Source organism: Amblyomma mixtum, chromosome 1, assembly GCF_055824585.1.
Source record: "Amblyomma mixtum isolate Tamu chromosome 1, ASM5582458v1, whole genome shotgun sequence".
In the NCBI taxonomy this organism is placed as follows: Eukaryota; Metazoa; Arthropoda; class Arachnida; order Ixodida; family Ixodidae; genus Amblyomma; species Amblyomma mixtum.
The window spans coordinates 318,573,255-318,596,825 of NC_143012.1; the positions used below are offsets into that span (position 1 = coordinate 318,573,255).

Below are 23,571 nucleotides of genomic sequence, written 5' to 3' on the forward strand. Positions count from 1 at the left end.
TCAAAAAGTTCTACTACAGCGTTCTACTCTGCCTGTCTAATTCATTGATCATGCTTTGCATTTCACGCCCTGAGTGACTTAGCAAGGCAATGTCATCAGAGAATCGCAAATTACTTAATTATTCTCCATTTACTCTTATTCCCAACTGTTCCCATTTCAGACCCCAGAATACCTCCTGTAAACAGGTAGTGAATAGCATAGGCGAGATCGTGTCTCCCTGCCTAACACCTTTCCTTATTGGAATGTTATTGCTGACTTTATGGAGAACTATGGTAGCTGTGCAGTCATTATAAATATTTTCCAATATTTTCACATAACACTCTACATGCACACATGCACGTAAATTATCTCAACAAGCTTTAATTTCAATAGTTTTCATGAGAACATCATTACCACCTGTAATGGTCTGCTGTAATGTCAGTGCAGGTAAATTGAATATTACCCGAAGAACCTGCCAAGTTGACAGTCAGACTGAGTGACCTTTCAATCAGCGTAGCGAAGCCGTGCTATGAAGTCCGTATGGTGCCCTTCAAGCCCTAAATCTGTGTAAGGTAAGGAGAACCGTTGTCCTTACCTTTCGAGACATTTCAGTTTTTAGGCGCGCTGTAAGAGCTCCACTGTACGGCTGAGAAGCAAACACCGTTGCTTGGTTACTTTTGGCTAAGGCGGCACGTAGTGCCAGTGTATTGCACATCTGTTGTTTGCTATTGTCTCCTCGTTTTAACATAAGTAGTCATAATAGGTATTTTTAATATAAGTAGCCAAAAGCTAAATGCTATAACACGGCGCTTTTAACACCGTAAGAAAAGCCTATTTTAATAAAGCATAGAATAGTTTTCATCAACGGGTACAAATTGGCACTTCTCAGCTTCCAGCACTACCCGCAGTTTCGAGTCTCTCCGAATGGCAGACAACTGGAGCTCCACAAAAAGCCTCCCGCTTGCCGCTCTATTTCTCTTGAAGCGACCCACACCTTCCCATCCTGGTTCTGGGAAGTACGAACACGGGCCTTAATGACTTGATCAATAGTTCATTGTGTTCGAGTCACCAGATAGCACTCTAAATAACGAGTTGCTGCAAATTAAATTGATGTTTGCTAAAGAAATTCAAGACATAAAGTGAAGTTACCAGTTTTTTTGTCTGCTGCGATAACAGGTCGATTTTTCCTTGGAAAATTACTATGATGTTTTTACTGTAATGAATGCTTTTACTCCAAGATGAGGCTGAACACACGCAAAATAATTTTTAGGTTTGGTTTGGTTTATGGGGTTTGACGTCCCGAAGCGACTAAGGCTATGAGAGACGCCGTAGTGGAGGGCTCCGGAAATTTCGACCATCTGGGGTTCTTTAACGTGCACTGACATCGCACAGTACACGGGCCTCTAGAATTTCTCCTCCAAAGAAATTCTAGCCGCCGTGGCCGGGATCGAACCCGCGTCTTTCGGGTCAGCAGCCGAGCATCATAGCCACTGAGCCACCGCGGCGGCTGCAAAATAATTTTTATGAATGGTGAAGGTGCGGATGTGGGCGGATGGTGGGTGACGCTTCTGGAAAGTGATGGTGGTAGAAGGTTGGGTGGCGAGATGGATCAAGGGTGGCGGTGGGTGGGTAGGCAGCCCCCTTGCTACGGGAGGGTGTGGGGAGGTGATGGGTGGGAGGTGATCCTAGAGGGCTGTTAACTTCTCACTGCGTTTTTGAATTCAATTTCGGCTTCACTTTCTCGCGTTATACTGCTAGGCTTTGAAGGGTGAAAGCCTTGTGGAGGGTAGAGATAGGTGGGTTGATGGTAGGTGCCGCTTCTGGAGGGTGGAGTTGGGGTGGAAAAGGGTGCACTTCAGGAAGCCGCACAGGCGACGGCGGCATTGTTGCCAAGTGCCAAGTACCACGGGTACTGCTACCCCACTCTAATAGACTTTGTGGGTTATGTACAAAAGAGCCACAGTAAGGAGCACGCCGGGTGGCGTGTTAGGACGTCATTGCCTTCACATGCAAGTTAGGCCACACTGGTTCCCATTGAAACTCAGGCAGTTGCTGAATAATGTGACGTCCCAGCCCGTATGCTTATTGGTTGGTTGGCGCACTCACTAGCCACTTAGAAACCGGTCTTCTGAGGCCAGTAAATTGTAATTTGTGGTGTTTAACATCCTTAATCGACACATGAGCTTTGAGGGGCGCTGCAGCAGAGAGCTCCAAATTAATGTATACCACCTGAGGTTCTTTAACGTGCGCTAACATCGCACAGCACACGGGCGTTTTTGTGTTTCGCCTCCGTCGTACGGCTGCCGCTGCGGCGGGGACTGAACCGATGATTTTGCGATGAGCATCCGAACTGTAAAGCCACTTAGTCACAGCGGCTGGATCACTTGAGGCCTGTTTTTGAATTTGCAGACACCGGAGAGTTTTAGTATCGGGGGCTTTGCTTGAATGCATGCTAAGCGGAACAGCGGGACCAGAGTGCGCATGCGCAGGATGGTAACAGCGAAATAGCGTTATCGTACGTATGCAGTTTTCACTACGACTTTTGCGCACTTAGTGTGAAAACATGGCGGCGTCCTGCAAAGAGAGAGCCGCCCGCTTCAGCCGAATATGTAGTCCTTGCGGTCCGGATCAGCACGTTTACCGGTAACTATTAATGTTCTTGTCTTTCGCTGCGACTGACCTCGCTTCTACGACAAAGTGTAAGCTGCAACGTAAGCTGGAAAGTGTAAGCTGCAATTTTTGAGGTGCGCTCTCGATTCCTGCGTGCTCGAGCCCAATGTGGCCTACCGCTGCGTTGCGGTGTCAGAGTCTGGAACTGCTCGGAACGCAACAGAAATGTTTCGATCTTTGCAGCGGTGTTTTATGCATTTAAGTAAATTTTGAATACGGAATTGTTCACGTATCTAAACAATAATAATTATTTAGAGCACTGCATGACAGGTAATGAAAAATATCCTTGCTCGAGTGGACTGTGCTTAGCATTTTCCAAAAAGGTGACGCTACCGGTTTACGCATATCAGAGTTACTGTAACTCTAACGCATATTATTTCGCATTCTAATACTCGATGGGACATTTTTGGCGGAATTTCCCTGGCAGAAATAAACGTTACTGTATTAATAGGCTGTAAACTAATATACATTACTCTGACAAATTAGTGGCTTGGCGACCATTTAAAAAATAAAAACCTACAACCTCCATGTAATGTAAAACGCGTTTAACGTTTTCGGAACGCTATACTAAAACTCTCTGTGAAGATGAGTTGCTTACGGCACGTTAACGCCATTTCCATTGAGGGTCCACTATTACGCTAACGTTGGACTAAAACCCTCTAGAGACGCGGACTTCGACTTTCAAGCACAGAAAGCGTTCTCACTTATCCAGAGCTGTAAGTGCAAATGCTTATTAAGGCAAACTCCTTGCAATAAATCCAAAGCCCAACCTGTTACCGTTTATTCGTATCCAGGAAAAGAAACATTTCGAATTCGGTGCTAGTGCTGCCGCTCGCCACCTGAAAGACTGTTAGCTAATTAGCAGTTAGGTCATTAACCGTATAAAAAGGTTCTAAACAGGGAAGCTCATTTATTGCGACATAGTCGAATAACTTTCTGCATGCATTTGGTTTTCAGCGGCGCACTTTTACGTGCAAACCCAATTCGAGATTCCTTCCCTCTCTCAGGACGCGAAGGACGACTCCTCGCATTGCACGCATTACGATCCGTTCCGGAACGATTTTACGAGCCGCTAAAGACAAGTCGCTACTGTAAAGAAAGCAACGCCCTGTAATGTGACCAGGAACAAGGCTACTGCTGTTCTTTGTTTGCAGTCCCGAAAGCAGCGAGGAGAGAGAGGCCAGCTGGAAAAAAGCCGAGGCAGCAGTAATAATGCGCTTGTTCCGCCTCAGACGCCAGCCTTGATGGCCGCAGTAACCGATAGCCCTGTCTGGCGACCCCGGCTATAAGGCGCGCCCCACAGACGGCCCGGCCGCCTTTAGCGGAACACGGACGCGGGTGGGAGCAGGAGGATGATGCCGCTCGCATTGTGGGACCTCCACGTACGGCTTCGGTGGCGCCACCCAAACAGGAAATTGCCGCCGCTCGCAACCACCACTCACGCCAGAAACAAATCGAAAGCTCGTTGCCCGTCCCCACTGCACCCACCCCAGTACTTTCTTTTTGTTCTTTGCCGGACACTGCCGCCAGGTCGGATGGAGGGTGAGAACATAGAGGAAGGCATGCAGAGAGTTAGGTGGTTCCGCCTAACAGTACGTTCTGATATGACTCGCCCACGTGTATTTATATATACACGTATACGAAAGCCACAGCACAACCTATACTGTGTTGTGGCTTTGCGGTGCTGTGCGTGTTCACGAACGACGCACAACTTTCTGTGACCCCAATTTAAAAGGCCGCGCTTTTTTCTTCACTCAGCGGTGTCCAGGAATAGGGCGTTGCGTTCAGTAAAAGTAAGGCATGACAAATTAGATTCACGAAATACTAGTTTGATTTTTGAGGAGATCAGGCTTGAGAACGAGTGAATAAAGGCCTTATTCGGCCGCGCAAATTACTGGAACGTGTATTTTTGAGCTGTCGGGCGAAATACATGGAAATACCCGTGCGTGCAGGCGTACAGCTTCGGTCAAAAGCCTTCGGGCCATAGAGTTTCCTTTCGATGCGTACGCCGGGTACTAAGGCGGACCGAACACTGAATTCCAAATTTCAAAATTTTAACAAATTTTCCGACATTCCCGAATTTTTTTCGTCACAACGAAAAGCTTGTGTCTAGGGTTATGGTCTCCGCAATGGTTCTGTTAGGAACGCTGCGGATGATTTTTGCCGAGAATTTTTAACCAATGCATGCGACCACTTTTATGTATTCCGATACTGGAAACCATGATCAGTGATGGCGATGGCGATTGCATGTCGGCAAAAGTGATGTACGATACGCTTATACAAATCTTCCTCGACAGACAGTAATTAGACATATTCAGGATAGAGTAGTGTCCATTTTAGTTTCTACACCTGAAGAGGAGGATAAAATATTAATTTGTGCAGATTGGCTAAAATATTGTGAGTGACCCTGGGGCACTGGATGGAAGGAAGCTGATGGCACTCGAAGAACTCCAGAGTTCTTGTCAAGACGTGGAATTGAATATCAGGTGAGAGCTAAATAGTGTCGCCTGTCATTCCTCAGACAGGCCTTAGTTTGGTTTGATTTATTAGTTTAACGTCCCAAAGCAACTAAGGCTATGAGGGATGGTGATGGTGTAAAACATTTATGTACAGGTATACTACAGGAGATTATGCATGAGCTGACCTAGAGGGGGCCAGCCCTTACAAATACTAGGTGGAGGTCCCTAGTTCGGGACCCCAGTGGCATCGGCGGCCGCCCGGGCTCGTGCGACCAAGGCCCGTTGGGCCTGCAGGTCAGAGCAGCCAAGCAGGGTCGCCTCCCAGTCCTCCCGGGTTGGGTTGGGGTGAGGGGGGATAGCAGGGTTGGAGGGGCAGGCCCACACCTTGTGGTAAATGTCCGAAGACTTCTCCGCACAGTGGGGACAGCTGCCCGAGAAAAAAGGGTCGAAGTGTTTGAGAGCTGCCGGGCACAGCAAACTATTAGTATAGAGGCGAAGCAGAAGCCGCTCCTCCGCCTTTGAGAGACCTTTACACGGGCGGGGATAAAGACCATGGCCAGATTGATAGAGTAAAACGATGTCTTTGAAGGTGTAAGCTGGAATAAATTCGAGTTCCTGATCGTCAGGGTCGGAGGGGAATGTCCGGTGAGAGAGCGCGCGGGCGGCGGCGTCAGCTGCCTCATTTCCCTCAAGGCCCATGTGAGCGGGCGACCAAATGATACGCCGGTGCGCGGGGTCACCGGTGTAGACGCTGTTTTGGAGAATGCGGTAGGCTAGATACGGTAGCCAGCCCTGCTCGACGTTCCGACATGCCCCTCGCGAGTCGGAAATAATTGTTTTTGAATTGGAATCAGATGCAGCCAACGCAATGGCGACCTCCTCCGCGTGTGTTATGTCACGGGCTCGGAAAGTAAGGCCGTTCACTGTTTTGGATTGGTGGACGACTGCGGCTGTGTACCATCCCCCATAGTGGGGGCCGGAGGCACCCACGTAGAATACGCCGGGTTTCGATCCATAGTGGCGGGCCAGGGCTTCCGCCCGCGCCAGGCGCCGGCCATTATGGTCCTCACGGTTCATGTTCGCGGGAAGAGGGCGCACGTGGAGGGCGCATCTCCACTGGGATGGAATACGTACGCGCTCTTCCATGAGAGTGGTGTGTTGGATGTGTAGTCGGGCAAGGAGGCGGTGACCCGACGATGTCTTCGAGAGACGTGTGTATTCGTTAGTCAAGTGGGCTTCCCGGAGCTCCCGAAATGTGTTCACCATGCCTAGCCCCAGGAGGCGCTTGTTGGAGGTGCTCACGGGGAGGCCTAGAGCCCGCTTAATAATTTTGCGGAGGATGACTTCGAGTGAATCCTTGTCTTGCTTCCGCAGGTGGAGGTATGGAGTCGAATATAGAATTCGACTGGTTACAAATGCATGCGCCAGCCGCAAGGCGTCCTTACATCGTAACCACCCGCGCTTGTTAGAAACCCGGCGGACCAAGCGGCCGACCTGATCCCCCACCTGACGGAGTTTGGCCAATGTTGTTTCTGACCGTCTGTCTTTATGTATAAAGAGCCCCAGTACCCGGACTTCGATATTTTCAGGGATTTGACCTGTCTCGAGAGACAATGAAATTTTGGATGTGCACTTTGGTGAAGGGCGTATGTGCACAAATTCAGACTTTTGGGTGGAGCATTGGAGGCCGCAGCGGCGAGCATAACGCTCCACTATGGTCGCCGCTTCCTGCAGGTTAGCCTCAATGTCTCCAAGGGAACACTGCGGGGCCCACAGGGTGATGTCATCGGCGTACAGCGCATTCTGCACACCGGCGACAGAGCCCAGCTTGTCCGGTAGGCGCATCATAGCCAAATTGAATAAGAGGGGAGAGAGCACCGCGCCCTGAGGTGTACCCCTGGTTCCTAAATGAAAAGGGCCATGTTCTTTATCCTGGATTCGAATGTAAGATTGTCTGTCGGTTAAAAATTGCCGAATGTATTGAAATGCATTTCTGCCGCAGTTAGTTTGAGAGAGGTGGGTGAGAATGAGGGACGCCGTAGTGAAGGGCTCCGGAAATTTCGACCACCTGGGTTTCTTTAACGTGCACTGACATCGCCCAGTACACGGGCCTCTAGAATTTCGCCTCCATCGAAATTAGAGGACAGGCCTTAGGGGGACGTCCGCGGGACACGAGTGAAGAATGTGTGATAGTGTGGCCGACGGGTAATGGCATAGTTTGCATGAGGGGGAGTACTGAGTGAGGTAAACGCTGGAGAGGTGGGGGTGTGTGGGAAAGTAGGTTTGGAATTGTAGCCAGACGACTTGCTGTTGTGTTGGTGTATAGTACGGGATTTACGCCGCGTGGGGCGCTTGAGGCGGGTGTTCCTATAGTGTGAAAGTGACCTCGTGATATGTAACCATACGCTTCCTAGCAGACCGGAGGTTTGGGAAGCTGCTACGGCACAGTGATGTACTCCACGCCGACTAAAGTTTTACAGGAACGTGGTGACCACTTCAGGAAATGCAAAACACTGCGGCGTCATCTAGTGATAAAAGCTAAAAGCACATGGTCGACGATGCGACGAGAGCGATGCTTTTCATCGGAGGATACACTCGAGAAAGCGTAAGCTGTGGAGTATTTCTGCATTTATAACAAATCAGTGATATATTACCGAAATGGGGCAGAAACGTGGAGGCTAACAAAGAGGGTTCAGCTTAAGTGAAGAACAACGCAGCGAGCTATGGAAAGGAAAATGATAGGTGTAACGTTAAGAGATCGGAAGAGGGCGGAGTGGGTGAGGGAACAAACGCGGGTTAATGAAATCTTAGTTGAAATCAAGAGGAAGAAATGGGCTTGGGCAGGGCATGTAACGCGAAGGCAAGATAACCGCTGGTCCTTAATGGTAACTGAGTGGATTCCAAGAGAAGGCAAGCGTAGCAGGGGGCGGCAGAAAGTTCGGTGGGTGCATGAGATTAAGAAATTTGTGGGAATATGGTGGCCGCGGCTGGCGAAGGACAGGGTTAATTGAAGAGACATGGGAGAGGCCTTTGCCCTGCAGTGGGTGTAGTCAGGCTGATGATGATGATGATGATGATTACCGAAATATGATCACGAGCTGGGATACAATGAAAATAGCAGGGTTTGATCGCAAAGTAGGCTTCATTTTTTATATGTGATTTGCCACGACAAATTAAAATTATAAATCTCTGTTCCTGCAATATAGCAGTGCTCACTTCTTGCAATATTGAGTTGAGTTGAGTTTAACGGCGCATAATTCTTGCAATATGATGCACGATATTTTCATTTTCGCCATAATGTCATGACATGCTTTTGTCAGTGATCGTTCGATTTAAGGGAACTCTCAAGCTCGAAAAGTTGACAGTGAAAACAAGTCTCTCCCCCCGCCCCCCTCTCTAGGGATTCAATATCTTGAGGCTCAAAGGCGAGCCCTGTGTCTGAGTACTACTGATGAGGCCTGTAAATGCGCATGCAAAACAAAACAAAACAAAACAAAAAGTACGTGCATGCAGTAAAACTCAAAGCAGTAACTGTCTTGCTTCTCAAACTCTTCGTTTGCAAAACAGGAATTGAGAATCGTTTGAAAACTTTCAACCAACATTGGCACTGGCAGCCACGACAAATGGTTACTCCATCGATATCCAGTCAGTCCTGTCCAGCGTCAACTCGGGCCAACCAATCCAAGCGACTCAGTCTCCTCTCCAGCCGCCGCGGGGGCTCAGTGATTATGGTGCTGACTCGAAAGACGGGTGCGAACCGGCTCGCGGTTGTCGCACTTCGATGGAGGCGAAATGCTAGAGACCCGTATACTCTGCGATGTTAGTGCGCGTTAAGAAACTCCAGGTGGCTGAGTTCTAGAGGCGTCTACTAGGGTGTCTCCCATAGCCTGAGCTGCATTTTGAACGTTAAATTCCATAAACCAACCATCAATCGCGCCTCCATAAACAGAGGGCTTCATGCTACCCGTTTCGCGCCTTTCTTCTTATAAGCGCTTCCCAGTGCGCCTTTTCTGTCCTGAGCTTATGCTGTAGATGTTTCGCAGGGCCGACCGGCGGCGATGACGAATACGGTGGACTTTTTACAGTGACAGCTGTTACCGGTACGACCCTCGCTACATTGTGGCTTCTTTATGCTACACTGCGGCTACATTGTGGCTGTCGTCTCGCTTTTCCACCTTCGCACAAATCCCTTTCCCAGCACCACCAACGCTTAGGGCACCGCCCTCAGGCCCACACCCTTCTTACCCTCGCGCGTCTTGCCCTCCTCCACCCCGGAGCGCGCTCGCCGGCCTGCCGCTTATGTGAAGCTCAAGAGCCGACTACGCTCACATCCTATTCTCCTGCCCAGCACACTTGCCCCCTTCCTCGTGGCATCTAAACAGTCCGCAGCAGTGGGAGGCTGCTTTGTCCAGCACCGACCCGAATCTCCAACTACGGCTGGTGACTTGGGCAGAGGAGGTCGCGACTAGGCACGGCCTGAAGGCCGCGGCGGCCGAATTTCGATATTCTAGAGGCCCGTGTGCTGTGCGATGACAGCGCACATTAAAGAACCCCAGGTGGTCGAAATTTCCGGAGCTCTTCACTACGGCGTTCCTGTTGTGTGACTGAGAGAAGGATGAAAAGGAAATTGCACGGACCTGCCTACTGGCTCGAGCCAAGCCACCACCGCTGCCATGTGCAGATAGAGGAGAGTTAAGATATCAGAGGAAAGAGAAAAAAGGAAAGAAAAGACGCGCGTAGCAGCAACAACTGCGTCCGCCGGAGCGGACGCTGCTCAAAAAACAGATAAGCGGCCGAAGCCGCGCTCGCCGTAGCCGGAGTTGCTTCGGGACGTTAAACCACAATAAACCAAACCAATAAGACCGCTTGCAATGCTGCTGCATAATTTTCGTTTTTTTTAGGCCTTCAAATAAATATTTTCACCCCCACCACCACCACCACCACCACCTTGATGCGAGACAATTGCTGCGCCATTTCCTTTCCTCCAAACATCCAATTTTCAATCAGCTTTACAAGCGCGCCTACCTTCGGGGCTATCAGAGGACGATGACCGCGTTTGGCGCTTTACCAAATCAGGATGACCGGAGCGTTTCTCGATGCTTGCCTTATGCAACAAAAGGCGATAGTTAATTCAACCTAAAGACTTTACGCTATTCGGGGGATGGAATTCTGTGCATTTCAGTAAATTCTTTTAATTTTGTGTTAGACTATTCTGCTAAGAAAAATTTTTCGCTTTGTTGGAGCATTAGTGCGCGTTCAGCAATACAACAATGAACACGTGCTATCAATCCCATGCCTCCGCTGGCGGTGTTTATGTCGTCTTGTTCTTTTGTCGTGAATTTCGATTGATTTTTCGTTTCGGACTTTTCTGTCGGTAATGAAACACCGACGGAATGGTATGAAAAAAAATGGCTGTGGGTTAGCTAAGGTTAAGCCTGGAATTCATTGACTCTAATTCTGCCTCCATTGTTGCCTTAACGGAAACATGGTTGCACGATGCTATTCCAGACAGTAGTGTTCTGCCGAGTGAATCCTGCTTGAATATTTTTCGTTGCGATAGGAAGTTCCGTAGAGGAGGCGGTGTCCTCTAGTGCACTGCACGGGCTCGGGCCAGCCCGAAAGCCCGGGCCCGGCCCGGCCCGCGGGCCGGGCCGGGCCGGGACATGATTTATTTTGCCGGGCCTGGGCCGGGCCCGGGCCTGAAGTTGCGGGCCCGGGCCGGGCTCGGGCTTAAAGCTGCGGGCCAGAGCCAGGCTTCGGTCCGTACAGAAACGGCTGGTGTCCGACTTTTCATTCAATATTGCAGAGTGAAGTGCAGAACTGCGGCATTCAAGCAGCGACACAGATGAGCTGTGAGTTATAGTACGCGCTGAGGAAAAAACTAAGCTTTATTCATTGACTTATTTATTTCCTTATTTCCACACCACGGTGCAGTGACTGTAAAATTCAACCGGCCTTAATTGGCCATTGATCATTCGCGTTCCCAAAACATACCTATACACTATTAGAAATGCATTAGGGAAGAACATATTAGTTAAGGACGCTTATGGTCTTCAAGGGGGGTCTAAACACACTTGCCATGATAAAGTTTTTCTCTCTCTCTCTCAAGCACATACCATGAAATACGCAGGCCTTTTAGCTTTTCGTTTCTGCTGAAAGGTGACCAGTTCGGCTATGAGCTCTACCTGTGAGATCGCGTTCAGTAAAAAAAAAAAAATGTCATCCTACTGCTTGCTAGGCAGCCCTAATATTTATACTTCGCAGGCGGCAGAATATAACTGATTACAATCATGGGGGAACGCAGAGTAGACTAATACGCGTGTATGCAGCCCTTTTTATTTGGCTCTCGGAACTTCCGAGTTTATCTTTGCCCACCTACACGAGATCAGTCTCCAAAAGACGGGCCTGGCGAGAACTACTCTTCATCACTTCCTGCTGGGTTAAAGAGAACCAACTTTCTTTACTGCGGTTTCAGAACCTTTGTCGGCCAGTTCCTTATCGGTGTAGTAGCAGTCTACTTGCTCAGTTACTGTGAAACGGGCCGGGCCGGGCCCGGGCTGGGCTTCACTCCGGGATTCACGGGCCGGGCCGGGCTCACTAGGGTGATAATTTAGCGGGCCCGGGCCGGGCCCGGGCTTGAAGCCGCGGGCCTGGGCCGGGCTCGGGCTTCAGGTCGCGGGCCCGGGCTGGGCTCGGGCCTCAAATTAAGGCCCGTGCAGTGCTCTAGTGTCCTCATTGCAATTAAGAAGAAAATTGTAGCTATTCCTGTGATAGTCACCTCTTTCATTGAATGTGTGTTTGTTTTTTTGAAATGCGGCATTGCTAACCTTATAATTGGAGTATTTTACCGTCCTCCTGACATGTGTGACGGTTTTGCTGAAGAATTGCATCGCATATTAGGTGAAGTGTGTGCACGTTTCCCGAATTCTATTTTACTCATTCTCGGTGACTAATTTTCCCAACATTAGCTGGGATATGTTGTCTGCCCCTCCTAGTGACAAAGAAGCCCATGCCTTCATACAGACGTGTCTCGACTTTTCGTTATGTCAAATTATCTCTCAACCTACTCGGTCATCGGTGCATTCCTCAAACATTCTGGACCTCTTCCTAGCCAGTGACCCAAATATTTGTTCAGATGTCATTCATCATGAAGGCCTTTCCGATCACGACATTATCACCGGGCACATCAACTATCTGCTCAGCGAAAGAACAACTGTTCCAAAAAAAGATAAGATGCTACAACAGGGCTAACTTTCACAAAATGAACTCCGAATTAACCACCTTCTCAGTGCAATACCTTTCTGATTGGTCCTCTCATTCTGTTGAGGAAAACTGGATGTTGTTCAAAACTACACTTACTAACCTCATCAATGATTGCATTCCTCTTATATCGATAAAGTGCAACCCAAGTGTACCCTGGTTTGATCTCAGGCTTCGTAGAGCTAATGATAAGAAAAAACGTCTGTACAGACAAGCCAAAGCGCATCGAACCACTCATTCTCTTGAAAGGTATGAGCAAAGCGATAAAGAATACCAAGTATTACCAAAAAAAAAAAAAACCGGCAGGGAATTCTTCAGCAATGTTTTGCCAACAATCATCACCAATAACCCACGTAGATTCTGGCGCGTTATTAATCCCGCAGCTCTGATGAGATTATCCTTACTGACTTGAATAAAACTCCAATTCCTGCATCCGAATGTGCTCAGATGTTTGTTTCAGCATTTTCATCCGTATTTACTTTAGAAGACATCGCTACAGCTCCCAGCCTAGATCAATTTCTTGAGGTTTCTATGCCCCAAATAGTTATTAATGACGAAGGAATTAAATCCCTCCTGAATAATGTTAAACTAACTTCTAGCTCTGATCCTCTGGGCTTTAACAACAAGATTCTTAAAAACATTTCTGAGAGCATTTATCCAGTATTGTCATCGCTCTTTTCTCAGTCATTATCATCTGGATCGATTCCTAGCGATTGGCGCGTAGCTAAAGTAATACCCATATTCAAATCTGGTGACCACTCTAATCCTCTCAACTATCGTTCAATATCCTTAACTAGCTCCATATCTAAGCTAATGGAACATGTTGTTTACACTAATATTATCAGCTATCCTGAGCACCACAACATCATATTCAAATACCAGCATGGATTTCGAAGGGGTTTCTCATGTGACACTCAACTTTCCGGCTTCACTTACGACCTCTTTCCATCAGTAGACGCAGGCAAACAAGTCGATGCGCTATTCCTTGACTTTTCTAAAGCATTTGACCGGGTCAGCCATTACAGACTTTTGCTCAAACTAACCCACTTAAACATTCATTCCGATGTTATGCCTGGGTTAAAGCTTTTCTTGCATGCCGATCTCAGTTCATTTCTGTCAATAATCATCTTTCGTCCTCCTCACCCGTTTCGTCCGGTGTTCCCCAGGGAAGCGTTTTGGGACCTTTACTTTTTCTAATCTTCATAAATGACTTACCCGCCTGCGTATCATCCAAAATCAGATTATTCGCTGATGATTGTGTTATATACCGTAGCATTTCTAACGACTCTGACCGTAAATCTTTGCAAACTGATTTAGATTCCATTAGTAAGTGGTGTTCTTCTTGGTTAATGACCCTTAATTCCTCTAAAACTAAACTTGTCTCTTTCACTCGCAAGTCTTGTCGCATCCCAACATCTTACACTCTCCTTAATAACCCGGTTGAACTTTCTACTTCCTACAAGTATTTGGGACTACACCTTCAGTCTAATTTAACATGGAATTACCATCTTAGCCATATTCTTGCAGCTGCTAACCGTTCTCTGCGTCTTCTAAAACGTAACCTTAAACAGCCCCGCCACGGTGGCTGAGTGGTTACGGTGCTCGGCTGCTGGCCCGAAAGACGCGGGTTCGATCCCGGCCGCGGCGGGTGAATTTCTTGAAGGCGAAATTCTAGAGGCCCGTGTGCTGTGCGATGTCAGTGCACGTTAAAGAACCCCAGGTGGTCGAAATTTCCGGAGCCCTTCACTCCGGCGTCTCTCATAGCCTCAGTCGCTTTGGGACGTTAAACCCCAATAAACCAAACCGTAACCTTAAAAAAGCGCCTTTTCACCTGAAAAAACTAGCATACGTTACCTTAATACGGCCTAAAATCGAATATGCGTCGGCCATCTGGGACCCGGATCAAGCATACCTTATAGATGACTTGGAATCTTTGCAAAACCGTGCCGTTAGATTCATCTTTTCTGATTATTCTCGTCATACTAGCGTCACCGCAATAAAGGCTCGCGCCGAACTTGATACGTTATCACATCGCCGCAAACTATCACGCTTGACCCTTTTCCATAAACTTTACCATCATGTTCTGCTCCATGACGATTTTTTTCAATCACCTGAATCTTTTTTTCCACGTCGCGACCACCCGCTGAAAGTTAAACGCATATCATGCCACACTTCTTCGTTTGCTAACTCTTTCACACCACGTACTATAGTCGACTGGAATAATCTACCATCACACATCGCTTCTGAACGGGATCTTAATAAGTTTCAGGACCTTATTACCCAAATGTCTGTTTAGCTTTACTAATTGATTGTACTACATGCTGAATTCAGCTTTTTTGTTATTTTGTTTTGTTCCTGCGGTTGTTATGCCTCCAAAAAAACTATCTGTTCTTCTTTTCATGTAAATTACAATGTATACTACTGGTTTTTGTTTATTTCTTTTGTTTTCTACATGTGCTTTCTGTTCTTGTGTATTGCACCTTGGCGCTTGCTCAATCTTATTTTGCGTTGTGTGTCATTGCTCCCCCCTATGTAATACCCTCGATTGAGGGCCTTTAGGGGGTTTATTGAATAAATATAAATAAATAAAAATGTCAAAGCGAAAAGCTGCGGCAAGGCGGATGAGGAGCCGCACGTGTAGTGAATGCGGTGCTGTTTTGGTTGCTTTAGAGACATGTACAGTGGCGTGTATTCCTCTCGGGTGTACACCAAGATATGAGAGACAGGCATTTGCTTTCCTTAAAAGCAATTTTCATTTCATTTCATCTTCCTTAAGGGCCTTACGGCGCAGTTCGGGTATCCACCGAGATATGGGAGAGGCAGGAGTCGTTTCTTTTCGTTAAAACCAACTCTCTTTTCATTTTCCTTTCCTTACGGCGCGGTTCGGGTGTCCACCGAGATATGAGAGGTTCCTCACGCATTGCTTGCATTTTGTTTATTTTTTATTTGTGCAGTGTGTGGCGTCACTCCTTTCGGGTGTACACCAAGGTATGAGAGACAAGCATTTCCTTTCCTTGAAACCAATTGTCATTTGATTTCATTTTCCTTAAGACCCTTACGGCGCGGTTCAAGGTATCCACCGAGATATGAGAGAGACAGGCGTCGTTTTCTTTCCTTAAAACCAATTTTCTTTTCATTTTCCTTCCCTTACGGCGCGGTTCGGGTGTCCACCGTGACGTCACGCAGTTCGCGCATGCGCACCTGTGGCTTTTTCTGACGACGGGGCCCGCGCTATCCTCGGTGTTGACTAGCCTAGTGTAGCTTTTCGCTTCGAAAAAAGTTGGCGTGGGCTTAGCTTTGATTAAGCCTGGTAGGTTGCGAAAGCAAAAGCGAAGCGCCTCCAACTGAAGGAACGCAGTGCGCCGCGTCTACAGGTCACGCGTGGCTACCGGACCGGCCGCCGCTGCGCGACGACTGAAAACGTCTTCGGTAATTTTTTTTATAATTTGTTTTTCATGTTGCGACTGAGAGAAAGAAAACATAATCTACAGCTGGTGTGACGTCACAGCGCCAGTAGCGCCACAGGTTCGCAGCGCGGCAAACACACCGTAACTCCAGCCGGGCTCTCTGAAGGAGCGAGTTGGTCGCCCATAATCTACAGCTGGTATGACGTCACAGCGCCAGTAGCGCCACAGGTTCGCAGCGCGGCAAACACACCGTAACTCCAGCCGGGCTCTCTGAAGGAGCGAGTTGGTCGCCCATAATCTACAGCTGGTATGACGTCACAGCGGCAGTAGCGCCACAGGTGCGCGGCGCGGCGTAACTGCAGCCGGGCTACCTGAAAGAGCGAGTTGATCGCCCATATTCACTCCGGTAAAGGTCAAGCGTATCTGCGGCCGGGTCACGCGGAGGCTTGAAAGTGCGAGTAGTATTGCTTTCGCAATAAAATTCCGGGGAGCACTTTGTTGACCTAAAGTGCGGTGAGGCGAAAGTCAAGCGCGGTGTTGCTGCTTCTGTCACTGATGTGTTGTTAAGATGTTAAGCTTCGCCTCTAAGAGTGACACACGACAGCGTCTTGCAACGCTTCCAGGGAGTCCACAGAGCGCCATCGTCCGTTCGATTCTACGCCTTGCTCGTCGGTAAATTGGTTTTTGAGGAAAGGAAATGTATCTGTCTCGCATACCTCGGTGGACACCTGAACCTCGCCGTAACGGGAAGGGAGGAAGATGGGAGTGAACGAAGACACCGAATTCACTAGACGCGCCTTTGTTCATTCCAAAACATCCAGCTGGCATGGCGGAGTGGTTATTCATTCGAGTTCGATTTCCGAACTCGACCAATTTCCTACTAGGTTTTATTTATTTATCTGGCATGATCAGAAATGTTAATTAGGCCATTTGAGTGATTAAGCAATTAACTAAACTCATTCGCACTTACTTGGAGCATCACTATACGATCTCTTTAATTGGTTGCATGGTTACTAGCCAAAGTACAATTGACCCCGTTTGAAATTCGCGCACTGTGACGTCACGACCGTTTCGACCAATTGAAAAGCGTGACATTTCGGTCGACAACTTCTGCCTACAACCTTGAGGCATTGAAGGCTTCCGCCTTAAAAATCACTGCGGTGCCGCATCCACTGGAGGAGTCGGATATGTTACCAGACATCGGCGAATTTAATATGCCAAAGTGACACACACGCAGTGGCGGCGCCTGAGTGGATGGCTCCCAGGTGTGCTTAAATTGCTCCTCATGCTGTGTGAAAAATAGGTGAACATCCTGATAATCTTGTCGCACTCCACACAAGGCCTGACTTTATTGAACTGTCACTTTCTACACGAAGACAAGTTTTTCCTCGTGAGCGGTTTTGTGGCTGAACGCCGGCTTGCTACCCTCCTATCGAAGCTGACGCCTATGCAGCGTGTGGTTTGGCTTTTTCGGAGTAACAAAACTTTTGAACAAATATCAAGACTGGTAAAAGTGATGAAAATTATAAAGAAACCTTCGGTCGTATTTGATAAGGGCCCATTTGTCCACTGTCCATCTCCTTTGGCACGACGTCAGTGCGACGTCAGAATCAAACTAAAGCGGCTAGCGTCCAATCAGAGAAATCACAAGGTTGTGGGTCCTCTCGTGGACGGCGGCGAAAGAGCTCATAAAAAAGAATTAAAATTGAAATAAAACATAAGAAAGTAAAAAAGTAATATTTACAGAACAAAAGAGTAAGAAATAACACAATAAAACAAAAATGAATAATGCCGCCGCGGTGGCGCAGTTGTTATGGCGCTCAGCTGCTGACCCGAAAGATGCTGGTTCGATCGCCGCCGCGGCTGTCGAATTTTGATGGAGGCGACATTCTAGAGACTCGCGTATTCTAAGATGTACAGGGCTCCGGAATAATGGCGACCACCTGGGGATCTTTAACGTGCACTGCCATCGCATAGCACACGAGCGTAAGTGCACGTTAAAGAACCCCAGGTGGTCGAAATTTCCCGACCTCTTCATTACGGCGTCTCACATAGCCTCAGTTGCTTTGGGACGCTGAACCCCCATAAACCAAACCATTGGCTATGAGGAAATTAAGGACGCATAAATCTGTCGCCTTCGATGGGCACCTGGAGCCTCGTTCTCGAGTTATTGGCTATTGGTTAGCGCCGTGGGTGGCGTGACTCATTTGGGAACTGATATAAATTACCTAATGAGGGTCTAACAGGGCGCCATGTTAGTTCGGTAAGGTTATGGCGCCACAATTCATCAATCAGTTCGCACTTCGGCTTCACTTGGCTGCTTAGCTCACTGTTAAGGCTGCAGCCTGCATTCGCTGCTTTCACAAGTCTCTTTCATTGCCGTCGCTCGAAATCTGGCCAACGTGCGTTGCATTTGTGAAATCGTTTGGTCGGCGTGAACTGCTTGCTTAGTATTCAGGTACGCAAAGAGTACCCTCGCTTTGCAACACTTAAGTCCAACTTCTCATCTGGAGGGAAAGCAAGAATCCACTTGCTCTTTGCCTTGCGTGCCTTGACGAAATATGTATATTATAGACAGCTCACTTTCTCTAAAACATTTGCTGTAGTTAATATTATCTTTTCTTAAACTGCGAAAGAAATAACTTTAGGATGTAGAGCTTTGGAAAGGTTCAGTTGTTAGCTCTTAGCAGACGAAATAGAACGAAAGGAAGAGAACCCGACGGGCCTATCGGGATCTGCCGAATCCTCAGCTCAAATGTCCTTGTTTATCATTCACAGAAGCAAATATTGTTTACTTTAAAACAGTTGATGCACAGGTGTTAGGGAGAGGAAAAGAATCCATGCGTATAAGCAACATATATAGTAGTGGACGATCAGCGGATTGAGCACTTACATAGTCCTTTAGACTCGTTGGTGACGTACTTCCAAGTTCTTCTCCTATCAAGCCCCTGAATGTGTGCAAATGAACGCCTGTGTAACACATCATCCAGAAAACAAGCAAAGACAACATGAGAGTGAGCCGCACCTCGCGGGAGAGATTGGTGCGGCTGGCGCGGTCCGAGGAAAAAAAGATTGTAGGCGCCCCCGCGGCATCTTCCTCGACGCGGTTCCTGGGAATCACCGCCTCCGGCCGCTCTCGAACAGGCGCTGCCGGAGAGCCTGCAGGTTCTTTGACGGCTGGTTCCGGTTCAGGATGAAGTCCGGAAGGTCGACGCCCATCATCACTGCGAATGCGCAAAGGCCGGCGCGCCACGTTAGGCTTAGCGCAACCATAGAGACACTCTATCCACTGCTACCTTTTCACATATGAGCAGCAGAGTTTGCACCGCCATCGGGCGGATCCTCCAATACACGCTCATGAAAAAGATGTATTTGCCACTCTTCACACTGTACCTATTAAATGTGCTGGAAACATTGTCTGTATTTCATTCGCGTCGAAAGACGCTTGAGCAAAACACAGAAGCGAAAGAGCTAGGGGAGAGTTAATCGAAAGATTTGTTAAAGCTATAGATTTTAGACTTCCGTTCCGAGGAAGGCCGCGTCGGCGTTCTGTCGGGAAACCCACGTCACGCGTTCCGAGAAATCCCCGTCATGCGTGGATGTATGAAATGCAAATAGCGTAGAAGAGGACTTTCAATGTTAATTAATAGCGAGCGGATATGTGTAGCGACTTAACTTTGTGCAGTGATTGCTTTTACCTGAAAGAAATTTCTATAAATTTCGGTGCGGATTCCAACGTACGACTAGTCGGAATTCTAACCCACGACCGACTAGGTCTAGGTGACGTAGGGACGCTTGTATGGCAAGGCACAAGCGAAATTATATATATGTGGTGTGGTCTTTCACGTTGAGCGGTATCTTACGAGCGTGTGCTACAGAGTATGTGTATAATTAGAGAAGTTTTAAGTAGAAAATGATTAATTAAGCGAGCAGGAAAATGCACGTTCGCATTTCATATTCTCTTTGCTTTAAGTAGAATAGGGCGCCGACATGCGGCCGCCACCGGAAAACCCCTGCGAACTGATGTACGCCGCTGCCTCAACAGAGGGCGCGCGAGCAGTAGAAAGTTTTCTCAGTGCGGAACCTGCGTTCGGGTTGAGCGCTGGTTTGTGGCCGCGTAATTATGTGCGTAGCGCAGCGAGTTCGAATCAGTGTGTGCATATAGAAGTAACATTATGTGCGTAAAGTGCATTGTGGAAAAGTTCAAAGACATGAATGTGGAGGCTGCGTTGGGATAAACGCGCGAATTTAAACAAATAGCAGTGATGGTGTGCGAAGAGAAACCACTGAAGGGAGCCATTAACGCTACACGTAATACATTTAAAAGTGGCGCTCAAGTGTCCTCCCCCTCGCCCCCCCCCCCCCCCCCGTTCTTTTTCATACTGTGCGAATAAAGCTGGAATCGTGCAACAACACATGCACTACCATTTGAGCCTGAATAATGTCCGCAAGTGATCCTGCAGAAAACTATTTGATGGTAAACTAGGATGCCTCTAAAAGCAGCTATTCCCTTTTTAGAGTTGTATCCGGTGTAAAAGTTAAAATATACCTGCAGTCTTCGCTTTTGTCTCCGCGATGTCTTTGAGGCCCCACAAAGAAGAAACTATGAGTCAAGGGACTATTAACACGGATCTACTGATATTCGAGGGAACGTTTCTGCATTTTTTTCTGGCATGCTTGCCTTGCACGGCGGTGACAAAGCGCTCATTAAGTTCAGGCACCGTCTTATACTGACGCATGAAAATATTCACCAAAAATACTTGTGAAACTTTTATTTTTTGCACTCGACAAATATCCGAAAGGCCAAGGCTCTCGCCATATTTCCGTTTGATTTAGTAATGCCTCATAAATGCTTTATCAGCATGTAAAGTTATCAACGAATTAAAAGTATTTTTATTCATTTTCTATGTAGTCATCGCCTGAGGGCGTTTATAAAAATTCTCAAATAGTAAAAAAAAAGTAGATGCCTTTCTGACGCGTACTTTTGTCGGATCGAATTGTTCGCTCCGACAATAAGGCGGTCCCGAACTGCTTAACAACGGCTGCCAGCAGCCCTGATCAAATAAAAGAAGCGGTGATAATGCTTTTGTCAGTGGGAATAGAGCTCCTCCCTCCTATTTGCTTCATTAAGAAAGCTGTCGACAATTAGATTTGATATTGACCTTATTATATGCCTTGATGAAGCAGCTCTTTTAGAAGAATGGTTCTAGTAACGCTTTTCGCCTCGAACAGAAATACACAAAGAAAAAGTTAAAGCTCAGTATTTTAAATTCAATCACACCAGCAAAATTCAACGAAAAGCCCCTAACCTGCAGTCGCCCGTTGACCTCGTTTTCAGTGGAACCTATAACGAGGCAACTTTCGGGGATGCCAATAGCTGTATTTACATTCTGATACAAACGACAGAGGAAAAATTGCGATAGTAGTTCTTGATTATGCTTCGCGAGCGTAATTTTTATTATTATTTCGGAGTTTTCGAATTTTCGACGTTACAAACAGCGTCCATCACGTGCGCCTTTGTCTAGGAGACTTCGAGTCAAGATGACTGAAATTATTGACATTCATGCACGGGCGTGTGCTTGAGATTGTATGCGTCAAAACTTAACATTTCAGACCAAAATGCGACCAATAATACTCATTATGAGATTTTGCCTTGCAAAGCATTGCAGCGAGAAACAAAGCTCTCTATAGTACATGGTTTCAGATCGGGTTTTCAACCATCGATAACTTCATAACATGCACTGAAATATTTGTTCTGGGTCAGTTTTTGCATCTCGCCCCCATCGAAATAAGGCCAGGTTGGAATCCTCCTGTCGTGTTCAGTGGCTGAAGAGCACAGCCACTGAATCACGGCTGCTTGTGAGGGCAAAAGCGAACTCTCCTTTACCTTTCATACGAGCACAAAAAAAGCGTCCGTGAGCGACTTCAAAGGGGCAAATTCAGATGATGAAATTTAAGACCCATGTAAAGTTTCGACACGGCCGGTAGCCTAGAAATGAAAGTATCTCCGGCGCAGTTCGTGGTCGATACCTTTCAGTCCGGTCCCATGAGGGCAGTAATGAGATTACTCAGCGACGTCTCACATTGAATCAGGCACTCTTCGAAACGTGTGCTGTGTCGATATTAAGCTCAACGTTTGACCCGAACAAAATATTTTATGCATTGTTTATATGCGATCTCCAGTGTGAGCGCCTCTTGAATGTCAAGCGGTCTTAAAGGCGATTTTTTTTTCATTTCCTTGTAATATAATGCTTACACTTTGTTTTCTATTTCTGTATTTGGACGTCTAGTCTGTTGAAAAATCGTTATTCTATTGACATTCGACACAAATTGCATCGCGTTGGTGCACTTTATAGGACTATGAAGTGGTATTATTGCGTCTATGTCACTTCCGGAAGGCCCTGCCTATCGCACGAATTTTATCGAAGCGTGGGGGCTGAACGGAAGGCGTGGAATACTTGAGAAGTTTTTCGAGCCCGGATTGTTGAGAAACGTATCACAAGACATGAGCTATCTCTTTTTGCACACACTGGTGCTTCTCAGGTCAGAGACGCTGTGAAGAGAATGAAAACATTTCTGGGAAAAAGGGACGACACAGATTACATTGGAAGCCTTTCTTACCAGACTGAAGGACTGATCGTAAATATCTAATTTGTGCATTTCCTTACATCGAGGTTTCCATCACAGCGTCGGCTTAAACACAACGTAAAACAATGGGAGTTTGTCTATACTTATTCTTTCGCTGAGTTTCCTGCTTTTCCAAAACGGCAAAAAATTACGCATTCCTAAGAAGTGCCATGATTTCATTTCTGGCAAAGCACGGCTGTTCGCATCACACAGCAGATGGTTTAAAGAGCTCTAAGGACGGCAATATCCCGGCTCTAAATTACGATGGCGTCTAGTATTCGCTTGCAGCAGCGCAGTTTCCCATCTCCATTTTTAAGAACGCCAGCAACGCCCTTGCTTTCAAGGACCTAGATGTCGTTCATTTATCGATCACCCGACCCAGCACACGATGGCCGAAGTAGAGAACATGCCGTTAAAGAAATGTGACATCAAAGTTACCATCCTAATATTTATCAACGATTTACCGGATTCCATTTCTTCCCATATCAGACTTTTTGCTGATGATTGTGTAATTTATCGCAAAATTTATTCTAACACCGATTGCCAATCCCTTCAATCTGACCTGGATTCAGTAACAGCATGGTGCTCAACCTGGCTTATGCAACTTAATCATTCAAAAACTAAACTGATGTCTTTTACTAACCGAATGTCTCGAATTCAAACAGCATACTCCTTAAATAATAGCTCACTCGAGCTAGTCACCACGTATAAGTACTTAGGACTTCACCTTCATTCAGACTTAGCATGGAACCACCATATTAACCTTATGCTTGCATCTGCTAATCGGTCATTAGGTCTTTTAAAACATAACCTAAAGCATGCTCCTCCTCACCTCCGTGCTCATGCCTATACCACTCTAATTCGACCTAAAATTGAATATGCCTCGGCTATTTGGGACCCTTACCAATCTTACCTAATAAATAACATTGAATCATTGCAGAACCGCGCCGTTCGTTTTATTTACTCCGATTATTCACGTAACACCAGCGTCACAGCCTTAAAGAAACGCGCAGGTCTCCAGGATTTATGTCTCCGCCGTAAAATTGCACGACTGTCACTTTTTCATAAACTTTATCATCATCCATCACTTCATAACGACTTTTTTTCTTTGCCTACTTCGATTTTTGACCGCCGCGATCATCCCTTTAAAGTTAGACGCTTCACGTGCA

At 47.1% G+C, this 23,571-nt stretch overlaps 2 protein-coding genes across 10 annotated transcripts in view; one reads left to right on the forward strand and one right to left on the reverse strand.

Moving 5' to 3' along the window:
- LOC149372623 (uncharacterized) overlaps positions 1 to 23,571 on the forward strand; it is a 517,038-nt gene that overhangs the window by 63,393 nt on the left and 430,074 nt on the right. The window lies entirely within an intron of this gene.
- The window catches only part of LOC149372624 (uncharacterized), a 111,024-nt gene that overhangs the window by 1,537 nt on the left and 85,916 nt on the right, over positions 1 to 23,571 (reverse strand). Inside the window, exon 3 of the mRNA XM_089567173.1 lies at positions 18,801 to 18,999. Within this exon, the coding sequence (XP_089423299.1) occupies positions 18,893 to 18,999 (107 nt within the window). The 3' untranslated portion in view covers positions 18,801 to 18,892. The remainder of the gene's footprint in view (positions 1 to 18,800; positions 19,000 to 23,571) is intronic.